The following is a 17,939-nucleotide window of genomic DNA, read 5'->3' on the forward strand; positions in this document are numbered from 1 at the left end:
GCTTCAGCAAGTTCCATTTGGTACAAGATTAAAGTAAACCTGGACCAAATGAAGCATTTTGGACAAAGAGAGAGAAGGAAAAAATACATATACAGCTCCTCCCCGACTTACGACCTACTCGACTTATGACCACCACACTACGACCTGCTCAAGTCGTACCAAAATTTTGTCAAGTTACATATTTTCGAGTCCCAACGTCAGTACACAGACAAAATTTTTGTTTGTAATTCACCTTAAAGAGAACACAAAAATTAACAGGATAAATGAAAGCATTAGTCACAGCATCAGTCTGAACACTGACAAAATTTGTGCAGTTTATGCAGTCATCAATATCCAAGACCATCCAGATTTTCGGGCTACCACTGTAGCAAGAATGGAGGAGGTTTTGAAGACTTTGATAATGAACATACAATGACATACTGTACAACTGCAGTACACCAAGTGACCTAAAGATTCAGGGAGAGGCAATGGAAGTACAAGCCTATTTGCCTGAGTGATGGCCAGAGTGCTAGTGACAGCAAATTCACAGCAAAATTCACTTCATAAAATGTGCCAAGCTATGGTGCATAACTCTCACTGGGAGGCTGCATCATCTAGCACAACTGTGGCATAATTGTCATCTAGTATTACCACATATTCTGTGGGTCACTGGGTCAGACAGAGGCAGCATGGCTGTGATAGTACAGTACTGCACAACATTGTGGTTTTCTCCTTTGTCATTTTTCTTTTATTTCTGTACAATTACCTTTATTTCTACATGGGGTACTAGAACAATATACATAATGCATTTTGAGTGTGTTTAGTTAGTTAGTAAACCATACAGAATGCTTATTAAATTATATGTATGTACAGGTATTTCACTAAAGCAATTTTTTAAGACAAAAACTTTCTTGGTCCTTTCAGTATAGCATAAAATAACACGAGGTTACCATATGTTAACAACTTCAGCAGATTTATGAATAAAATCTATAAATGCAGGAAACAACAGAAAACTGATTATTATGACAGCAACAGGCAGCTAAATAATAATAGTAAACAAGAGTTGCTACTCACCCTCCTTCTTGCGTTGTAGCTAATCGTTCACTAATGGCGGTTCGAAGGAGTTGGCTTCTCCCTCATCAGCAAAGTTCAGACCCACCATCTAGCCTATGGTGAAAAAAATTTACCAAAGGTCAGGCAACATTCACGGTTACTCACTACTAAAGTACACTGTAGGCTGGAGTCATTGTTGGATACAGGTTTTGTTAATGCTGGAGGAAAGGTTCCATTACCACACTGTAACCCTATACAATGAGGTAAAAGGCTAGAGGTAGGAATGATAGAATTGAGAAATTACAGTTAGGTATACAAACAAAAATCTTGCTTTTACAAAAAAATTAGGTATTTTTTGTTAGCATTGGAAATAGTGAGATGCTGACACAGATATCTAAGAATAACCCGTGTTGAACAGAGACAGTAAGCAGTGTACATACAGTACTGTAATGCAGGCTGGTGTGTGACATCATTTCTGTGCTTATGCTGTATATATACATATACTGTACTGTACTATAGTGGACAAAAGTTCCTTCCGTCAGCCAGCCACAAGGTGACTGAAGCAACTGAGAGAAGTGCTGTAATCATCCAACAGATGGCCCACTGTGTAGTGCATATGACGGGGAATGGGGGCCAGAGGGAAGAGGAGGGCTAAGGGAAGGGACTTTTGTCCACCCACAGTACTGTACATAAAATATGTCATATGAGGGTACAAACCGTATCGCTATTGATCTAATTCTAAAAGAATGGCTAAATGACCACCAAATTATGTTGATATGGAGGAAGAAACTGATGGATCTACGCCTCTGTTACACACACATACCAATAAGAACATGGCAGTGACCACAACTCAGGCCCAACACAACTTTGAAGGATAGCATGAAAATCTCCTCACCTCCTACAAGGAACTCTACAGAGAAAAGAAGATGCATACTAAACAGATAACTCTGATGTCATTTTTCACAAACATTAACTAAACATTGTAGTGCTCCTCCTGCTGCTGAAGCCCATGATGATGATTTCCTCCCACCTATCATCTCTTCTTCTGAGACCGGTATCAGACAATGATTACAGCCCCAACTCTCCTGCTGCTATTGAGCATGATTATGATGATGGTGGTGATGGTGAGGCAGATGTTCCAGCTGCTACACCATCATCCTCCCAGTAACACCATCTACCACCATCCTGCCACACCATCACCCTAAGCACCGACCACATACAGCTTCCCGTAAGTAGTATATATTCTAATATGGATTAAATAAACCTGTATTTTACGTTTGGGGACTTTTTCTTTTTGTAGGAATGTATTTCCCTTCATACAATGGTAGTCAATGGGAAAAATGGCTTTCTTGGCAAAAGTTTTTACAGGAACACATCCCTTTCTAAAATCGAAGAACTCCTGTACCATGAACCACAGGAAATACTGCACTGTACTGTTCTGTGAAAATCAATAAAACTGAAAGAACTTCATTAAGAGAGTAGAGACCTGACTCATGTACAAACATGTTTTGAAGGTTCAGCCAACATTTACCTGACTTACACTGAGCATAAGACTTTACTACTGCCTTGGTAACCTGGCCAGATAAATTACTATACAAAAACAGTTGAACATTAAAGCACAAAACACTTAGAACATCTCAAGGTGAAGAACACCAATCTGTATCTCAGTGTAATACAGTACAGTACTACATTGAGTTATTTGTATGAAATTGCATTCACAGCTACATTAAGGTACTGTACCATCAAAGATACTGTAAATACACAAGGGCCATAGTAGAGTACCTACACTTTATACCCATTTCTTTACAGAACAGAAATTGTAATAAAAAAAAAAATAGGCAAGTGAAAATAATATTGAACCCTTGGGATTTCAGAGGAAGAACTTAATTTTTTCAGCAGCTGAGTACAGAACTGTATTAAGGAAAGTGCATTGAAGAAAGTGCAATGATAGTCATTTACATTAATTGTACAAAAGAAACATTACATATGATTAGCAAATGACCTACTGACCCTGTGTAGGTTTGGTAGAGATAAAGAATGCTTTTGAATTAACCCAAGCCGCATATTCATCTGGAGTTGTGACAATCCTATGAATGGGAGTCGTCTTTCTCTCATTGACTGGCGCACTCTAGACGCTCCAGTTTTTGACAACCTAATCAAATGTTGTGCCATCATGTGCAGTAAATCAGGAATATCTGATGCTTCACCATCCCAATCCACCTGAATGTCTCTTGCTGGCATATAGAGTGAATCACTTGTCTTATGGTTCACTGAGATTTTTAAGCCATCCATCAATGCCTTCACCGATGACAGTCCTGCGTGAAGCAGACTGTCACTGAGACAACGCTCCATCTCACCTGATGTGTTGCGTACAGTATACCAAATTCAAGTCAAGAGGCAGCCCAGGCACTAAATTTTTTAACATCAGAAGTTTTTCATTCAAACCACACCAGAATGCCTATAATTTATAATAGTTTCACTCAACACACTGCTGGTAACACATCTCAGGCAGGTCAAACTTGCTATAAATTCCACTATCACTAAAATTTTTCCTTGAAATAATAACAATTTCAAAATAACTTATAACAGCTCCACTCATCACAGTGCCAGTAACACATCACTAATGTTAGTCTCTGGTAACACCCAGGAATAAGGTAAATATTTTGAATAAGCTGTGTTTGAGGGGTGATAAGGGTATCTGTCAGTGGTTTCCTTATCCGGTCAAAAGATATTATTAATTACATATGTATATGATCTTGATTGTGAAACATTGTTACACAATCAAACATTAAACAAGGTTATCCAGGTAATTCTTAAAAGTTCATAAAAATCTATTAAAATAAAGCACATTACAATTTTAAGATATTCAATACTGTACATGTATACAGTACATTTTGAGTGATGTAGAACAGTAAAGTACAAATGACATCTACTGCTCTTCTTGAAATAAAATGCAAAATATGAACACCTGTATTGTACATATTGCATTAGTGTACAGGTGTGATTAGAGAACCTCAAAGCGTTATATGAACATCATTCTGGGTCAATCAAATAACAATAAACCACAGTTCATGTGCTCATGGGTTATATAAACCCTTTGAACAGTACCTAGTATCTTAGCTTACAATGGTTAGTACAGTACTACTACTGTACAGTACTATGTTTTCATTATTCCTGCCATAAATCAAAGCAACTGTCAGGGTTTATAGCTGCTATGAAAACTTACAGGCTCTATCTACAATATTTTAACCTTGTTGCATTACTTATCAATATATTACAGCACCCATAAAGTGCAGTAGCTTGATAGGTGTTCATAAACATCATTTATTAACAAGTCAAAATGAAAACTCTTTAGTGTATACAGAAAACTATACAGAGAATGTACATCAGAAAGATTATATGTACAGTACAGTAATTCCCAGGTAATAGTTTCTAAGCATAAATAAGAAAATAAGTTATATCAGACCAGGTGGCTGTCTCCAAAAATGATGACCTTCAAGAGATGACTGGTCAAACTCCAGGTAGATCACGTTGTCATAATTAACTACTACTGTCAAGTTTCCAATAGCTGTACACTGTAAAGACTAAGATCTCCCCTGGCACGGCACTGAATCAGAAACATACAAAAAGTTGAGTCACTATATCCAGTACAGACAAAGAGCCTTTGTTCGGAAAACTTCACACAGAAAACTAAGTAGGCAAATTCATCATCTCGGTCATGTCGTGTAGTCCTCTCATGATAATGGATCTTGTCAAGGGAACCACACACACTATTTCTGAATGAAAACTACAGTACGTATAAAGTAATTACACACCGGAGATATTATACACCAACTTCCATACAGTAAATGCAGTAACTTCATAGACGGTGTTTTTATTTTGACAGCAGGCCACAAACCATCAATGCAGAGAGAGGGCTGCTTATGATCCCTAGGTATATGACAGAGTAGCTTACCATTGCACAGGTAAGGGTAGGAGAGGCATGGTGGCAAGAGTTTACAACACTGGGTACATTACACAACACAATAGAGATAAACTAGACATTTGGAAACAGGCATATTGCTGTATCAGTATTGTTTTGTACTTTAGTTTAAAAGCCAGAATAAAATTAAAACATATAACTACAGTACAATATAAGGAAGTTCCTTTAAATCCTCTTACATGAAAATCACTCAGCTTTTAGTATTTAGTTTGTTTCTAATTATTATTTTATATACTGTACAGTATTATGGATGTCATACAATTTTAGATATGCTGAAAAATTTTCTCCTCATGATATTTCCAAAACTCATCATACTTGAATTGACGGGAAATGTAAACTACTGCAGTGCTTAACTTTGAGCTGAAGCTCAGTCTTAGTGCTGCACTTTATTTTTTCCTATTACAGTACTTTACTGTTTTTATGTATTATAGGCGGCATCCTACATTTCCCTACACCCCTACAATAAATGTTGAAATATTTCTAAAAATTCCTCACTGTTGTTAAGATTAAGTAGTCATTACATAAATATAAATATAAATATATATATATATATATATATATATATATATATATATATATATATATATATATATATATATATATATATATATATATATATATATATATATATATATATATATATATATATATATATATATATATATATATATATATATATATATATATATTCTAAAGTGTATCAAAGCTTATAAACAAAACCATACACATTTACAGTATATTATACATCTAATGGGCTGCTCCTTTCCCAACACCTCTATTGAAACTCGCTGATATTATTATCATGCAATTTCATGCAAAGCCTTCATTTAGTTTAGTTTGTCTAACTACCACAACAAGCTAAATACAGGTGCTCCTCTACTTAAGAACGTTCAACTTACAAACTTTCAGAGATACAAACATCATCACTGAGGGGGGTTACCTGCCAGAACAGGTGTTTATTGTGGAAGAGACTGGATTATTTTGAAGAAAATTCCAGATAGAACAAACATTACCTAAGAGGAGAAGAGTGAGCCAGGTTTTAAGGCTGTATTAAAGGGTGTAGCTGTACTAAATATACATAATCTTTTAATTTTTACAATATGTTTGGTATCTACAGGAGTAAAGTTGGACTTACAAACAATTGGACTTACAAACAAGCCCCAGGAACATAATTCGTTCGTAAGTAGAGGAGCACCCGATGAAAAACAACAAAAACTTGTTACCTCGGCTTCAAACTGATGAAAGAAGGGCATCGAGACTGTGTAACTGAACTGATTGTACAGCTCCTGCTCGAATAATATCTTTCCAGACACAATATCATACACCTGTAATAAACACCATGAGTAAGATATCAGCATGGATGTTATTTTATGTACTGTACTGTACTTTAATTTACTGTGTTCACAATAAATACCTGGTATCATAAATTTTGTCTGTAAATTTAAAATTATTCTGTGTGTGTGATGTCAAGAGATAAAGGAGCATTTACCAAGGTATTAAATACTACTGAAAGATGTCTGGTCACTACAAGTAGACCAAGAACAAGAGGTACTGTATCAAGTAAAACAATAAATATACCATAATAATAAATCTACAGGTTCCACATTACAGTGTACAGTAACTCAGGAAGCACAGACTGACCTGAATATAATAGGACTTCCGTACATTGTCCTTAGTGAAGGTAGCAACACCATGCTTACGCCAAGAGTTATGGTGAGGGCCGTCAGTACCAAACACCTGAACTACTCTTGTACTCAAAGTCTGTAAGTAAGTCAAAGAAAATTAATTATGAGAAGAAAAAAAGAACATGTATTTGGAATGACAGCAAATCCTTCATGTTAAGTAGAACACCAACATTTTCAAGCCTCTCTGAAAATACTTCCTGACAGGTACAGTAGCTATACACAGTCAGCACAAAATCTGAAGAGTTAATAATCTAACCCCCTGATGAACAGAGAAAAAAAATCCACTACTATCAACTCATACACAAGACTGACTGATGCCAAATACGTCCACAGATACAAAAAACAAAGTATGACTGCTAATTCCCTCTTTACAGTTGGAATAAAAAAAATCACAAAAAAAGAAACCTATCTTATCTATGACTGAAGAAGAAGTGCTGAGAAAGATTGGCAAGATACAGTATATCAAAATTTAACTAGCTACAGTAAAAATAAACCAACCTCATCTGGCAATTGATCTGCTACATGACAGCCTCGTAAAATAATCTCGTGAAACAACACTGAATACATTACCTGGCACTTTAGACCGAGCACCCGGAAAATTTTCTCGTTTTCATCTCGGTTGAGCTGTGTCGAGGGTTTGTTGGGGGCGGAGGTTTGCGTTGTGTTGAGTTCATCTTTGTGGCACAAGATATTCTCTGCAAAAGTTATGCAACAAATGAGAAAAATAATGATAGGACAAGGAATACATATACAGTATGTTAAACAACTTACTGATGATCATTGTACAGTAATTATGAAGTTGACTACTGTACATTATCTGTGACAGCTAAAAAGTTATTATAAATGTACAGTCACTCACAAAAGTCCTGTTACCGAGACTCAGACCCGTGAATCCAAAGCTTTTATGTACAGTACAGAATAATGCAGGTGTCTACTGCTTCGGGTTCATGAGCCTGAATCTCGGAGTGGCAACAGGACTTTTGTGAGTGACTGTACATTACAAGGATTACAGACACATAACAGACAGATAATACAGCAAGCCATATCAATTCAATATCTCTGCCAAAAATCATCGGATCAGAACCATATACAGTATACCAGTAACTGTATCTCTCAACCCAATTACGCGTTTCAACTGATTTCAAGTTGGATGGAACACGAAGAATGATTTCTGAATATGATTTAACAATAAAAGAAGCAGTGAAAACAAGAAAATATCATTAAATTAATCGGAGACAAAAGCATAATAAAAATGGGGAATACATCACCAATTGTAGTCTTGCTCCAGCCAACAAGGCCAGTGAGCCAACAAGGTAGCTATAACCCTCAAGTATCTACAAATTCTCTCTGCAGGGAATGATTATCTTGTGACTTAATACATGAACAACATGACAAACAAAAACTCAATAATTTTAAACACAATTATAAGCACAAGATAATGTAATAACATCTTCAAATGGCCACTAAACTTACTACTCCGTTATGTGTATAACAACTGAAGGGAAGCACTTCAAACAGCACAGTAAATGACAAGGGCACATGATAACTGTGAAGTATTCCTATGAACCAACTGTTCACTTGCGTTGTGATTATGTCAACACTTGATGCCTTTTCTGTGTTCTCAGCTCTGTGGGCTTCTGATTAAAGTTTATATTTCCTATGGCATTTAACTCCCAGATGTACTTCACTAGTTTATGTCAATACCAGACACAGCACTGTACCACAGTTACTGTAATCACAATACAATACTACATTCTATATAATCAATGTATAATATATATTTTTTTATATTAAGTCACTGGGTAATTCAACATCATGAAAGGAGCACCTGACAGCTTTGTCGGCTATCCTTGGACAAATTGCCCTCCCGTTTACCAATGTTGTACAGCATACCTGTACTGTCTGGGTACATAAGAAACTGTATAGTACTTGTACTGTACTCCTATGGCCTATATACGTACACCTACATTGTTTACATTCATGCTAAGCTGTAAATATGCATAGTTTATATACAGCCTCTACACTTGTAAAACTGTATGACAATTTTAGTGAATAAATATTACCATTACAGTATTATTATTACCTCCACTATCAATGATGATTCAGCTTCTATACAGTATATAAAAATTTAACTTTTCATCAATAGTCCTCTACCTCTGATAAATAATCTTCTATATAATGTGGTACAGTACAGTACAACCTTATCTCCACCAGCAGGAAAAGCATTGCCTGCCTCTTCATCTTAGATACTGTATTCTTATCTTATTTTACCTAAACTAACCTCACCCTCTATAGTGTAATGCATCTCATATTTATTTACTTGTTCTTTTAATCATTTCACCACTTATCAGCTTACAAGCCATATTTGGTAGGGTCACACAGGATAACACCCTTCTCACATCTGTCCCAAGCCAGAGATTACTATATCCAGGACACAAAGGTGAGACACACATGATTACTGATGTACCATAAACATACACTAGAGCTTTCAATTAAAGTTGGAAAGGATATAGAGATTGAGAACTTGTAAGCTGTTGATGTGAGGATACAAAAAAGATCATGTGATGTTTCTGTCCTATCCTGAAATCACTTTCCCTATCATCCGTTTCCTTTCTTGATAATTCTACACAGACTTCCGTTTATCCTCCCCACAGAACCCCTGTGAAGAAACAATAATAAGGAAATATCTCAGACATATTCCGTACAACATTTACCACAGCTACTACAGATAAGCTCTGAACCATTATACATTACTAGACCCTAAAACTATAAGAGGGAAAAAGAATAAAAAAATAAAATAAAAATCAGTAATAAATATTGCATGCTAGGAATGTAAAATACGTAACACAAAACTTCATGTAAAGACGAAAATTACATCACTTTTACATCTCCTTCCCTACACCTGAGTTTCATATCTCATTATTCTTAATTACTGATGGAATAGTCTAATTACTAACCTTGTTATGCACTTAAAGACCTTAGTTGTTGAAGCTCAGTAATAACATTATATCAACAACAACCAGTGATGCAGCTCATACAGTATACAATTCACTTGAAATACAACATATATGATTTTTTGTAATGCAAGTAGATTTTTTTTTTATCTACCCCACTCCACAACAGGAAACATGAGAGATAAGACTCGCCAGTCTTGTACAGAGGCTACTGTACTTTGTTCTAGATGTAACTATTCACCTTTCTCACCTATCCACCACATTAGGTTAGGTTAGGTTACGTACTGTAGCGTGTGTATACAGTAGTCAATCATCTCCAAGAGTTTTCTATCGCTTTATAAAACACTCTGGATTCTTCATTATTAAAAAATTATATATTACAGTAACATTCTACAGTAATTCATCATTACATATACTGTACAGGTATTACCAAAAATAGATGCCTGAAAAAGAACAATAATTATATAAAAAATAAACATAATGATAATATGTATAAAAATACACAGTACAGTACAGGGTAATAAACATCTGCAGTCTGTCCCTTTTTCACACAGGCTGACAGTTTTCCTCACAAAAACATATTACGATTTCTTCCAGTCACACAAATCCTACAACAGAACTTGATAAAGCTTATCCAAGAACTTTGTGCTTTGGTATGACTATCAAATTCCAAAAGTTATTTCTGGTGCTGTCTCCACCTTCACCAGTTTTTTTAAGAGTACCAGCATAAGTTTCTTGCGTTCACTACTAAGCTGACAAAGCTCTTCTGGAGTTTTACCAAAGCTGTACAGGGAGGTGTATATATGTAAAATAAATGATAATTATTGATGACATACCCAACACCGATTTTTCAAAGAAAATTAATTTTAAAATACGTACTGCAACTTCACTGTTTTGCAGTGGACATTGTTGTGGTTTGTACAAATGAGTAAATTTGCATTTTCAACCAATATGGCTTTCGAGTTGAGCAATGCGTTTTTCCAGTGTTTTTTGTGTTTTATTTAAAAAAATTATTGATTCTTGTCGGAAAATACTCGTTTTGGAGATAACCCTCCCACTAACAAAAAAATTATTTCCAGCAATGATTGTGACAGGTAAAAGTAGGGTTCAGAAGACAGCTCTCAACGAGATCTATTCATTTTTTAAATCGAAAACCTTTGGCTGCATATTGGTTGAAAATGCAACAATACCTGAAAATGCGTTAAAATGGGTTTATTTCTAAATTAAACCTAACCTTAATTGATAAGAAACACAAGCGGCCAAAGCGTTGTTATAAGATCGCACCAAAGAAACCAACTTAACCTTACCTAACTTCGTAGATGGGGGGCTCAGCCCCCTGACATATTAAACAGAAAAAATCTTACTTTGATATACAGTGGTGTAATTTCAGGTTTTTTGTGGACATGAGAGAAGCTGCTCTGACCGAGCGAGCGAATAGTAACATAAATTGAGCGGAGGACAAAATAGAGTTGGATCGGGCCGCATTACCGTTTTGTCGCGGTAAAAGATGAAGTAGCGCCGCTAGTGCGAGCCTTGGGGCCTAATTATCTATCAAACAAAGCATTTGCCCCAAATTTAATATCATATCCGAACACAGCAATGAAAATATATTGAGAAAAGATTGATCAATGCAAATTATGGTTATGTAGTTAATAATAACCGAATAACTAGATGATATGGTAAAATTATAGTTTCGGTCATCCCTGGGTCAATATTTAGAAAATGAAACCAGACAACTGAATATTGAGTCAAATAAGGGGAGATAGAGAATAAAATAAAAAATAATTTACTCTATAGTTTCCGTCGGAAATTTATAGTTTTCAAGTAAAAGTAAAAAAAAAAAGTAAAGTATAATATTTGGCCAATCAGCGTGAGTTCGCGGCCAATTGGAAGATGGGCTCTGTTTGAGATGACTGTACATGTACAGTCAGCCAAAGATGCACTGACCCCACAATTTTGCCTGGCAATACTTGGTTAAGGAAGGTTGTATGTAAAGGTGATTGTGATTGGTGGATCTGTTTTTGGCTGTATCACTGTCAGGATAAACCAAAGGTAGAATTTTTTGAATAATAAACTGTTCATTGTTATTCAAGGTCATGAGAAGTTTCCAAATGTTCGTATATTTGTTTAAATAATGAAGAAATTTGATGTGAGAATCTTGTGGCAGCTGTGGTTGTAGTTGAGTTGTCATTTCATTAATATAATTTTCTTTATTATTTAAACAAATATACAAACATTTGGAAACTTCTCATGACCTTGAATAACAATGAACAGTTTATTACCAAAATTACCTTTATTTCAAACAAAACCTGAATTAAGGAGTGGGGTCGGTGCATCTTTGGTTGACTGTACATTGGCTGGCTGCTATTTTATTGAGGGCAAATTTGAACAGTGAAGCAGCAGCTGTTGTCATTTTTAGGGCTCACGGTGTTTTTGTTTCATCTGTAAGTGGCCAGTATCAACACCATGTAGATCACTATGAATGGTACAGTACTGTGATAAAGAGACGGACACTGACAAAGACGCCACTTCCTCATTCAAGTCACATCACTTTATCCTCCTGTATCTTTCACTTAAGGTAAGTTTCTTGGACAATAGGAGTAAGGTTAGATTAGGGTTTTTTTCCCTCAATTTTGTTTCCAATATCCTCACTGTGCCTCATTTCCAACGGCCATGAAGGTTATATTTGTATTCAACACGATGATTTACACTAGAAAAACCTATTTTCAATATTCAGTTGCCTGGTGTCATTTTCTAAATATTGACCCATCCCTGTATTTAGATATCCAAACTAATCTAACAGTAACCTAACCTAACCAAACCTAACTTAATGTAACCTAACCAACCTAACTTAACCTAACCAGGGGACTTTGCCCCCCAGATCCCCCTAAGAGTCCCGAGATGACCGAAACTAAAATAATACCAATGATAATACAACTTTTACTCCACAAGAAAATATATAAGAAAATTAAAATAAATGCAAGTCCACTCACGGAATATAAACAATTATCAGGGGTTAAACATTAGAAAAATTGTAAGCCTAAAGTTAAGCAAAACCCAACAGAAATTACCAGGTCGAAGGTAAGAGAAACCCAAAACAGTACAAGAAATGAGATGAAATGTCAAACCCTGGCAGGATGTCATCTGGTTAACATTTTCCAACACGATCATGACCCACTTCCACTCTCTCTACTACCATTACCTACCTCCTACATATTACAATCTTCCTCACATCACTGTTATACTCCTTCAACCTGCCATGAGTGTTAGAGAGAGGTTTATCACTCACCTTGAGGACTAGAGGATGTATGAGATTCTACCTCTGTGGCTGGCAGGAGCGACACTCCCTCTCAGCGGAACTGACAAGTTTTGTTGTGTACACTGAGGGTTACCTTGGAGGCCGGCAGGTGGCGGGCCCTGTCACTCTCTACCAAGGAAGATATAAAGAGAGGAACTATTAGTCTGTGACAAGCCACGGCACCAATTTCTACTCCTACTACTCACTTCCAGCCATTTGTTGTCCTTCCACTGAACCTTTTTCACCTGTCACTTGGGATTTATGTATGAATGTACAGTACATCATTCAATTATTGTTCCTTAAATTAAAAGAAAGCGGCAAAACCATGGTATATATTCAATAACATATACAAGTATAAGGGACTTAAGTCGTAGATAAATATAAGTTAAGAAGACACTAAAAAGCGAGCAGGCATGCAGAGGCTGGAGTTGTTTTTGCAAACTCCAAATCCGTGCCCGGTGTTTCCTGGGCAGCTTGGTTGTGGCGCGGGACACATTTCTCATTCTTGAAGCTGTATAGGAAATGGGAAACCATTAAATAGAGTCTTCACAAGTACGTGATATAACTTGAACATTTCTCGACAGGAAAAAATGTGTATAATGTATATTAGAATTTGAATTTACCTTTAGCAGTGCACAATGAAGGGGAAAGTTTTAAATTGGATTAAATCATGCCTCGCCGATAGAACACAGAGGGTCAGCGTAGATGGTGTTAAATCTGAGTGGGGCTGTGTAACCAGTGGTGTTCCCCAGGGGTCAGTACTGGGCCCACTCTTATTCATAATCTACATAAACGATCTAGATACTGGGATCAGCAGTGACATAAGCAAGTTTGCGGATGACACCAAAATAGGGCGGCAAATTCAGAGCAGGATGTAAATGCACTACAGGACGATTTAAATAAACTGCAGGAGTGGTCAGAAAAATGGCAAATGAAATTCATCACCAGCAAGTGCAGCGTACTTAATATTGGAAGGTCAAATACTGTCAATGCATACAGCCTTAACAACATCAACCTAGAAAGGTCGACTTGTGAAAGAGACCTAGGGGTACTTGTAAGCCCGGACCTACGGCCTAGAAAACAGTGCGTTAATGTTCGAAATAAGGCAAACAGAGTTATAGGTTTTATATCTAGAAGTGTAAGTAATAGGAGTGCAGAGGTCTTATTGCAACTATATCTTGCGCTAGTCAGGCCGCACCTCGATTATGCGGTTCAGTTCTGATGCCCTTATTATAGAATGGATATCAATTCACTGGCGTCGGAAGAATGACGAAAATGATTCCGGGACTTAGAAACCTTCCATATCATGATAGGTTAAAGAAACTAAACTTGCATTCCCTAGAAAGACGAAGAGTGCGGGGAGATATGATAGAAGTGTTTAAGTGGGTGAAGGGAATCAATAAGGGCGATATAGATAAAGTTCTTATAATATCCGAGCAGGATAGGACTCGGAGCAACTTTGTGACTCGAGTGGTCTAATGTGGTCGTAATCTATAAGCGACTTGATGGGGTTTTGTGGGATGAGATTCTCTTTAAAGGCGATCAGTTGGTGTTTCTGGAGGTCAGATGCTTCTCCTGTAGTATTAGTGTTGTTGTTATACTGTATCAGATCAGTACTACTTTAATACTGATCATTCTTACAGGTTAAATGGCCTTAATGCTGATCATTCTTACAGGTTAAATGGCCTTAATACTGATCATTCTTTCAGGTTAAATCGCCTTAATACTGATCATTCTTACAGGTTAAATGGCCTTAATTCTGATAATTCTTACAGGTTAAATATCCTTAATACTGATCATTCTTGGGAGTTAGATGTATCTGTGTGTGTGTGTGGGTGTGTGTGTCTGCGTCTGTGTGTGTGTTTTAGGTTATTGGTGATAGGGGACAATGTTTAGTTTAGGTGAACAGTTTATTTATTTATTTTTTCTCCAGAGTTTAATTCATATCAATAGGTTAGTTCTATGGTTTCTTTGATGCGTTGAAGGAAGGAGAGATCACATTCCCTGGCAATTCGGTCGAAAAAGTCGTCGTCGGATAATTTCTGTGTTTCCCCAAAATCTATTATGTGGCATTTGAAGGGAGCTGTAGAGGTGTCGATTAGTACATTGTCGTCGTGGAGGTCCAGATGATTAAATCCAGCTTTGTGGAATTCTTGAACAGCTGTAACGATGGAGGAGTAGGCTTGTTGACACGTCTTTTTGTCGAGTTGTTTTAAAGCCTCGGTAAAAGTTATGCCGGGGCAAAACTCCATCACCAGGGCATGGGGGTCGGTTGTAACACCGAATAAGAGTGGAGCTCCCCCTGCCCCTGCCAGCTCGTGTAAGATACGGGCTTCATGTGGTAATGCGTTGCCGTTGCGGAGTTTTTTAACGATTACTTCTGTTGTGTCGCCATTGTCACGGGTGAAGTTGTAGTGATCTGTCGTCCCGTGCAGTCCACCACCATTTATCTTCTGGTAGTGAAGGTTATCCCACGAAATTTTGGGGATATCGGAGGTGGTGGGGACAGGGGAAGAGGAAGAAGTTGAGCTGGAGACGGTGGTGGTGACGGGGACAACTGAAGACTTAAGGTTTTTGGTGTCTTCCTCGAGCTTCATTCGCTTTGGGTTAAGTGAAGACAGGAAGGAGGAGGTGGCTTTTCTTTTGATTCCTGGCTTCACCAGCTCCTGAGCCGCGTTCAGGTAAAACACAAACTGAGTCATCCTGAATGAATCGATGTAAAATACTTGGTGACTCACAGAGGAGGTCAAGTTAAAATTCGGCCTCTCAGTAAATATTTTCAAGTTTTTGTCGGAATAGTGAACTGTGGTGAAGATGTGTATTAGTGTTATAGTCAAGGTGTGGTAGTGTGGTGAAGATGAGGTATTAGTGTTGTAGTGAAGATGTGTATTAGTGTTGTAGAGAAGATGTGTATTAGTGTTGTAGAGAAGATGTGTATTAGTGTTGTAGTGAAGATGTGTATTAGTGTTGTAGTGAAGATGTGTATTAGTGTTGTAGTGAAGATGTGTATTAGTGTTGTAGTGAAGATGTGTATTAGTGTTGTAGTGAAGATGTGTATTAGTGTTGTAGTGAAGATGTGTATTAGTGTTGTAGTGAAGATGTGTATTAGTGTTGTAGTGAAGATGTGTATTAGTGTTGTAGTGAAGATGTGTATTAGTGTTGTAGTGAAGATGTGTATTAGTGTTGTAGTGAAGATGTGTATTAGTGTTGTAGAGAAGATGTGTATAGTCTTGTAGTGAAGATGTGTATTAGTGTTGTAGTGAAGATGTGTATTAGTGTTGTAGTGAAGATGTGTATAAGTGTTGTAGTGAAGGTGTGTATTAGTGTTGTAGTGAAGATGTGTATTAGTGTTGTAGTGAAGATGTGTATTAGTGTTGTAGTGAAGATGTGTATTAGTGTTGTAGTGAAGATGTGTATTAGTGTTGTAGTGAAGATGTGTATTAGTGTTGTAGTGAAGGTGTGTATTAGTGTTGTAGTGAAGATGTGTATTAGTGTTGTAGTGAAGATGTGTATTAGTGTTGTAGTGAAGATGTGTATTAGTGTTGTAGTGAAGCTGTAGTATTAGTGTTGTAGTGAAGCTGTAGTATTAGTGTTGTAGAGAAGATGTAGTTCGAGTGTTGTGGTAGTGATCTACCCAGCGTGTGTTCAGTGGTCTCTAGAAGGATATGACCAACTGGACATTTTAGGAGACATTCTTATCATAAACAGCCTTTTAATTCCCCCAACAGGTACAAGAACAAGCACCACCAGGTACCCTCAAGCACAAATAGGGTGGTGGACGAGTGGAACAAGCTTACCAACTTTGTAGTAAGTGTTTGAACGCTGGAAAGTTTCAAAAGGAGGCTAGATAGATTCATGGATGATAGAGAGTGGTAGTAACTCTCGACAGGAGCTGCCACGCACAGGCCAACCGGCCTATTGCAGACTCCTTATTTTCTTATGTTCTTATGAATGATTTGTTTATCAGTGCTCCAATATCGACTACTAGGAGGACATCAGTTTAAGGTTACACATGTAAAAAAACAAAAACAATTGGAGTGTAGATATTTTAGTGTTCAGTGCATACGAACATGGAATTATCTCCCAGGTCATGTTGCGTCTCTATCTAATATGGGTAATTCTTTACTTTAGACCCACGCTGTTACATGCATTTTTAGCGAAAATTTTCATTAACAAATTTTGTTGTACACACCAAGATCACATGAGCTCTTTTTTCATGCATTCATTCGTGCATCGCCTTACCTTTGTCTATATTTAGGGAAGAAATGAAATGTCAGGTTTCTGTTAATCCTCTTACGTTTTCCGCACAACACACACACACCCATTATCATGTTCTTTGGAGGCCAAGATTGTGTCTGCCGCAGCCACTGTCAGCAACGGTGCCACCGCCGAGGCCTCATCCTATACGTGACGAACGAAACTAACCAGACGACGCGCCACTAACGGAAGAGACATCTACAGGGGAGCTTACTTACTATGAATCAATTGGGAGTCCATAAAATAAATAGTTCCTCTCCAAATATTCCTTGCTCTCTAGCCAGGAATACTGATAGATAGATAGATAGATATTCTGTAAAATCGTCTTACAAATTTACTTTGATTCACCGTGCATTTAGACCATCAAGGCCGGCTATAGGTTTTTTCAATGAAAAGAATTACAAAAACAGGAATATACTGTCCCAAAAAGTTTATCTATACGCCATTGACAATATTAACTCAACGACGGACACAGAATTGTTTCAGTATGACTTACGTTAATTTGTTTATTAGGAGTCACAAGTCTATCATAAAAGTTAAAGAATGTTTACAAGTGGACATAAATATTTCGTGTAAACCTTACTATCTCATGGAACTCTACACTCGCCTCTCTCCTATGAATGTTGTAGCCTTCATTTATCTTAAAGTACTAATGATGTTGCAAATAAAGACATTATCCTCGGTCTTAACCTAATATTAACCTACCTCAACCTAACCCAATCATAACCTTA

The 17,939-nt window shown here is 37.0% G+C and overlaps 1 protein-coding gene across 1 annotated transcript in view; it reads right to left on the minus strand.

Moving 5' to 3' along the window:
* The window catches only part of LOC121861148 (neural Wiskott-Aldrich syndrome protein-like), a 34,431-nt gene extending 18,778 nt beyond the window's left edge, over positions 1-15,653 (minus strand). Inside the window, exons 1-6 of the mRNA XM_042358714.1 lie at positions 15,510-15,653; positions 15,057-15,404; positions 10,084-10,096; positions 7,270-7,394; positions 6,656-6,775; positions 6,238-6,339 (exon numbers count right to left, since the gene is read on the minus strand). Coding sequence (XP_042214648.1) covers positions 6,238-6,339; positions 6,656-6,775; positions 7,270-7,394; positions 10,084-10,096; positions 15,057-15,404; positions 15,510-15,653 — 852 coding nt within the window. The remainder of the gene's footprint in view (positions 1-6,237; positions 6,340-6,655; positions 6,776-7,269; positions 7,395-10,083; positions 10,097-15,056; positions 15,405-15,509) is intronic.
* Positions 15,654-17,939: the final 2,286 nt, after the last annotated feature.

This window comes from Homarus americanus, unplaced genomic scaffold (genome assembly GCF_018991925.1).
Source record: "Homarus americanus isolate GMGI-L3 unplaced genomic scaffold, GMGI_Hamer_2.0 scaffold52806, whole genome shotgun sequence".
Classification (NCBI taxonomy): Eukaryota; Metazoa; Arthropoda; class Malacostraca; order Decapoda; family Nephropidae; genus Homarus; species Homarus americanus.